Source organism: Patiria miniata, unplaced genomic scaffold (genome assembly GCF_015706575.1).
Source record: "Patiria miniata isolate m_02_andy unplaced genomic scaffold, ASM1570657v1 HiC_scaffold_13, whole genome shotgun sequence".
Taxonomy (NCBI): domain Eukaryota; kingdom Metazoa; phylum Echinodermata; class Asteroidea; order Valvatida; family Asterinidae; genus Patiria; species Patiria miniata.
In genome coordinates, this window is record NW_024037051.1 from 1,992,805 (window position 1) to 1,999,748 (window position 6,944).

The 6,944-nt window shown below is 43.4% G+C and overlaps 1 protein-coding gene across 1 annotated transcript in view; it reads left to right on the forward strand.

The window, feature by feature from the left end:
• The window catches only part of LOC119721477, a 68,504-nt gene extending 61,850 nt beyond the window's left edge, over positions 1-6,654 (forward strand). The window contains exons 25-27 of the mRNA XM_038191558.1: positions 4,316-4,458; positions 5,724-5,923; positions 6,621-6,654. Coding sequence (XP_038047486.1) covers positions 4,316-4,458; positions 5,724-5,923; positions 6,621-6,654 — 377 coding nt within the window. The remainder of the gene's footprint in view (positions 1-4,315; positions 4,459-5,723; positions 5,924-6,620) is intronic.
• Positions 6,655-6,944: the final 290 nt, after the last annotated feature.

Here is a 6,944-nt window from a genome sequence, read left to right on the forward strand (position 1 = left end):
TGTGTATAAGCCGCAGCGCTCCAAAAACTTCAGAATAAGATTCAGGCCACAGCGTATAAGCCGCACCATCGTATAAGCCGCAGCGTATAAGCCGCACCATCGTATAAGCCGCACCATTTTATGTACATGTATTCATTAGCAGAGGATTATAAACAGGACCGCCGCAACAACTCTCTCATGCATGCAGTGGCGTAGCCACCGGGGGGGGGGGGGCGTGGGGGCGACCGCCCCCCATGAAACCTTGTCGCCCCCCTCCCCAGTCGCCCCCCCCCCCCCCCCCTCACTGAGATTTTGAGTTTCTAAAAAAATTATCATTGATCTAAATCTAAATAGTCGCGAATGATCCACATGATGACCATTGAGAAACGACCCTTCGACCGGCGACCGCGGACCAGTAAGCTGACAACCGGCGTGACATAGCGCATAATGATAATCTAAAATGCGTATTAACACCCACTGCACTGCTCGCCCACACCACGGAACACGTATTATAGACAGGTGGTCCGTGGGTCACACAGTTTCAGTCAGCGATATCACGCGAATCGGCCACGCACAAACTTTTTCCTCCATTCATATAAGCTAAATAATAATAATAGACCAATTAAAATTCCTTGAAATCAGTGGCGTAGCCACGGGGGGGGGGGGGTGGGCGTGGGGGCGACAGCCCCCCCCCCCATGAAACCTTGTCACCCCCCCCCCCCAGTCGCCCCCCCCCCCCCCCACTGAGGTTTTGAGTTTCTAAAAAAATTATCATTGATCTACATGACGCCATGGGCGTCAATCCTGGGGGACAGGGGGACTGGTCCCCCCCCCCCCTTTTTGAAGGGTGGGGGACACAATATGAAATGTCCCCCCCCCCCCCCAGATTTTTGAACTCGTGTCTCATTTACAGGGCCCTATTATGTACTACAATGTATCTTTTGCTTAGAAAATATTGGTTAAAGTGGTCAGAAATTGCCTCAGATAGCACCACAGAGCATTTAGAATCCAAAAATGTTTCGGGGCCCTTAAGCGGGCCCCGAACCCCACGCCTATAGCTCAGAATTCTGGTAGCTGATTCAATGACTCCAACTTCGAAAACAATGTTCAAAAATTTTTCTTATGCCTTTAGCTGAGAAAACATTATCTTTTGTGCTAAGATAATTATTGGTTAAAGTGGTCAGAAATTGCCTCAGATCACACCACAGAGCATCGAGAAACCAATTTTTTTCGGGGCCCTTAAGCGGGCCCCGAACCCCACGCATATAGCTCAGAATACCGATAGCTGATTCAATGACTCCAACCTCGAAAACGATGTTCAAATAATTATCTTTTGCTAAGAAAATATTAGTTAAAGCATGGAGGAAAGTGGTAAGAAATTGCTTCAGATCACACCACAGAACATCTAGAATCCAATTTTTTCGGAGCCCTTAAGCGGGCCCCGAACCCCCACGCCGTAAGGGCTTCGCGCTTCGCGCTCGCGCTTCGCTTCGCGCTCGCATCAGTTCTGATCAAGGTATGTCCCCCCCCCCCACTTTTGAGAAGCGATTGACACCCCTACATGACGCCCCCCATGAAATGTTCCAGCCTCCCCCAGCGGCCCCCCCCCCACTGAAAAAATCCTGGCTACGCAACTGTCGTCACATTCTAATCATACCTTACCAAAATGCATCTAGGCATTATTTTGCATTAATTATTTTGTAAATAATTATACTTAAAATAATGCATAGGCATTATTTGTGTTGCTAGGTGACCAGAGCTCCATTGTGCAAAGATAGCTTAGGCCTACACTTCCAAATACATTGGATGAGAAATTTTAGTTTTGAAGATCTTTTATATTTGTTTATGCTTGAAAGTGTTAATTATTGTCATTTATTGCAATTCAAGCTCAAGAAAAGATTGAATTTTGACACCATTTTGCACCTAAAATTGTGTAAACCCCAGGGGCTCCAGGGGGGGGGGGTTACCTCAACCCCTTGCAAGGGCTTTGCGCCTGCAACCCACCAGGGGGCCCTTCAGCGGTTTCTTGGACCCCGTGCCGTGTCGCGTTCCACACAAGGATGGCCTTTCAAAAATCATCCCCCCCCCCCACCTGTAACAAGAAATCTCCGCCACTGTTAACAAGTACGACATATTGCCAATATATTAATAGTTTATTGTGATGGCTGTAAACAGCATATAGCGATTAATGGAACACAATTCTTCTCGACTCATGCAAATGCAATTGACATTTAGGAAGGAGACGAGGCAGGCAATTAGACTCTATTTTTGTAGCTCAATGTGTGTTTATCACAGATGAAAAGATGAATACAAGTACGACATATTGCGAGTAATGGAACACAATTCTTCTCGACTCATGCAAATGCAATTGACATTTAGGAAGGAGACGAGACAGGCAATTAGACTCTATTTTTGTGTGACCATGGCAGTAGCTCAATTTGTGTTTATCACAGATGAAAAGATGAATACATGGCGAGTCTAAAGAAAGTGACCGTATGATAAAAAAAATGGCACGCTCCATTTTGTAAAAAATATAATTGGGATAAAGAACATGTTATTGAGTAGTAACTGTGAACATTTCACGTAATTTGCATACTCTATTCCCAAGTCGTGTCTATTTTAATAAAGAGATCACAAAATTCAGCTGTCCACCACTAACACCAATTTAACGGTCTACGAATTGATGAATATCCATTAATAAATATAATGGAAAAAAAAAACGTTTTCCCGCCCCCACGAATAAAGGAAAAATTGAAAAGGAAAATAGAAAAAAAAATCACCAATATTTCTAGGGAAAAAGAGTTAAATTGTTCCCCATATTCAAAATACAGAATCTGACGGTAAAAATAATGTTTCAGTCTTGATTCATAAGATTTAAATCTCAGTTGTATTTGGAATCAATGAGGATGGCTATAAAGTGCTTGTTTCAACAGATCATCCCACAATAAAAACGAGAAATAAGAAGAGGAGCAATGGTTATTGGACTATGCCTCACTCACTAGAAAGTGAAGAGAGACATGTCCATTAGCATCACACCGCAGTCACATTTGCCCTAAACTGATTCTTTACTTAACCCTAAAAGGGCCGGGGGCGGAATCCGCCCCTCACTTTTTGGCTGGTCTCGACTCGAGACCAGCCAAAATATCGAGACCAAAGGGGACCGAGACCGAGACCAAGACCGAGACCACAGTTCCCGAGACCGAGACCGAGACCGAGACCGAGACTGGCAAAAAGTGGTCTCGAGACCGTGACCGAGACCGGTCTCGAGACCTACAACACTGTTGTGTACAAACATGGATGCGCCCAGCAGGCATCACTTTGTACATGAGTTAGCGCTGAATATAGCTCTATGAGTAAAACTAGCCTCCCAAGGTGATCCATGAAATAGAATGCTCCATGGATCACCGAGGGGGGCTAGTTTAACTTCACCACGAGATAAAGCATTCAATATTTGTTTTAAACACTTCACCCACATATTCTGCTTGGTTTTAATATTTTAAATTATTTAAATCTTAACACAGTTAAAAGAAACTTCAATTTCAATACAAAATTGGTGGGAAATTTCTATTTCTCTCTTCCAACCGCCCCCTTCATGAAATGTTCGAACCTAACTCAGTGGTGCGCTCTCTTGGGAACAATAATGCGCTGCGCTCAACGCGCACACCAGCATTTGCACAAAAATATAATACCGCGCCATCATCCAGGAGCTTGCGTCAAGTAGATTTATACAACACCTGAATAAATCCCCGTCATCTGATTTGTGAATTGTAGATCACGTGACATATTATTATTCGGTATAATGCACGGTGCGACCATGCGTTATACCCATGCGTTATACCGTTTCACTTTGCGCTTGTTCCATGACGCGGTATTTGCGTGCAAAATGCATGCTGGTGTGCGCGTTCAGCGTAGCGCGTATTGTTCCAAAGAGCCAGCGCTACAGCGTTGGGTTCAAACATTTTCGTGAAGGGGTAGTTCAACATCTTTAAAATCAAAATAAATTGTAGTTTATAATTTACCAATCAAATGACGAGAATTTATTCAGGTGTTGTATAAAACAAATAACGAATGTTTTACGTTCGTGCGATGGAAAGAATAATTTCATTCGGTGACAGATTGAATGTTCTATTCCACTTGAATGTTCTATTCCACTCGGCTTCGCCTCGTGGAATAGAACATTCAATCTGTCACCTCATGATATTATTCTTACCATCGCACTCACAAACATTCGTTATTTGTATACTGACACGCACTCTGTAAGTGTCCTCCGCTGCTCACTGTCTGATGCCACGTGCCAGGTGTGTTGATCTTTGATGTTGACCCCCGTGGTTGTCAGGTCCGTGTTTACTGTATTCAACCACGTGGTTCGTTATCCACCTCTTGGCAGCTATTTGTTCTTGCGGATCGCTTCTAGAAGCGCTTGCAGGTGTTTCCTCGGGCAGTCTCAGGAGATGGCCTGTCTACCTAAGACGTCTCCTGGTAATGGCTTTACTCCAAGACATCTCGTTGGTTTTCTTGTAGAGTTCTTTATTGTGACCTTCTTTGGTCATGTAATACCGCGCCCTGGGTATTGAGTACTGAATTGTGAAGTCATTTTGAACCGGGAAGTGTAGTGCATGCAAACGAATGGAGTACGTGCGCGTGTTGGTTCACGGGCTGAATCACGCGCTAATCAACCTCGGTCCCAGGGTGTCGTGCAGTACGCGCCCACCACTACCTGCTCTATCACCCTGGTATGGATCCGTGTGTGCAAGATTTTTGCACACGTATGCAAATGAGGAATAATCTGGTACCTGCATGTGCGTTACATTAGCGTTTCTTTTTGTATGCGGTGTCTGGGGTAAAAACAGCATCAATTCGTCGCGCCGTGAATTAGAAAACACAATTTTTTGGAAGTTAAAATGTTACAATCTGGCCCACCAATATGCAGTATCACATATCATATTACTATATGAGCAAACTGGAAAGAAAAAGGAGTATTATTGAGAAGGCGTGGACGTTATAATTACAATGATCGTGAAAACACGTAATGCATGTTGGAAACACCAACTACTATACGATATAAATTCATTATTAGCCAATTGCGGCAACGAATCAGGATACAGGAAGAAAGTTTCCTATCCAGGGCTTACTATTGGAAACGAGGTTGGAAATAAAGAAAGCACTGGGGACGAGGTTGCGCGTTAACGACTTTTACACACACCATTATTGTGCACGTGATGTATATTTACTTCGGTACTCTCTCCGGTTGTTAGTAAAACGTCATACACACGCGCGAACCACTGATTACAAGCGCCCATTGGCTAAACACTCAATTTGCCTCCGGTGTAGCATGAATTTATGTTTTATGAAATACGGACTCATTGATGGTATTGCGCACGCTCATGCATAGATAATTAGGAGAGGGACCGGTCACGTGAGAGGGTTTAACCAATAAAAGGAAAAAGAGTCCGATTTTCACACGAGTCCGATTTTTCAAATGGCACCGGTTCCGTTCGTGCTATGCTCACAACGTGAAGTACAAGTACGCATGGTTAAGTTGAGATGACGTCACACTTACGAACCGGATAGTACTTTGATTGCCATTATGGTAGTACTTTGGTTGCCACGGGTAAAGTACTTTTGGCCGTGTACAGAAAAATAGCAAAAATAGAAAGTACCATGTGACTCGCTCTCGGCCAATCAAGACACAGAATCTGTGGATGAGGTGTTATAAAGTCAGTTATTTTGTTGAACAGGATTAGCTGCAGCCCTGGTGTGATGATGGATCTGAAGACAGTCCATGGATACAGGTTGACTTCAATGGTACAGTCACCATCACTGGTTTGATCACCCAGGGGCGTGGTGATCGATACAACCAATGGGTGACAGAGCACCAAGTGTCGTACAGTGATGACGCTCAGTCCTGGGATCAAGTGACTGATGCGTTTGGCACACAAATAAAGTATAGTAATCACTGTTAAATAGTTTCGTGGTTTTTCAAATCTCGACTTCAACTCCGAACATGGCTGCAGAAGACTTGCCCCTTGAATGACGTCGGTTCAACAAGCCCAAAATATGAACACCAAATACTCATGTAAGAATTCGATATTATAAGGTTTTATTATGATTCAGGAGCAACAGAGGGACCCGAAGCTGGGGAGAAAGCCGATGTTTGGAAAACCCTGCTTATCTCGGTTAAAATATCTCAGACCAATCGAAATTTGGGAGGTGAAGCTTGTGTCTTTAATAATAAAATGGAGTAAAACCGTAGCACAGATAACTCGGTTCTATGGTGATGAAAAAAATCCCCATTTTCTTGCTGTGCAGCAATATTTACCATCACAATAAGTAGTCCTTGAATACAATAATGATAATAACTTGGCACGACAGGGTGCGCTAAACAAGTCAACCATTTTGATTTGTTGCAGTTCGCTGGTAACTCGGACAGGAACACGTTGGTAACCGCACGGTTCCCATTGGCATTGCGCACCCGAATCCTGCACATTCACCCCACTGCATGGAACAAGCATTGTAGCATGAGGTTTGAAGTGATTGGCTGCTATTAATCACTTTGATTGAATTAGTCGATAACTGGACAGGAAATAATCGATATCGAAAGGAATCGATAATTGAAACCCATCTTTTTACTGATTTTGTAGTTACAATACGCCTGGTGAGATTGATGTTGCATAAAACAGTAGGTCTATACTCAGAGTTCTACACGTAGTTTGATTTTAAAATGTCACTGTATGGTAACAAAAAAATGTCAAGTGAAGTCAAGCTTTTTCTAACTTTTTAATTAGCATTCATTTATATATATGATAGTTTTCATTGGTAAAGAGCATCGCCATTATGGCTGGCTCCATTCTCTTTTAAACACCGGAGAAAAGTGTTTAAATCGGCCAATGATAAACGTGGCCACTCACTCAGGGCAACAAATTATGGTTTTGTCCCCCCCTTGTGTTCAGTTGTGTTCAGTTTAA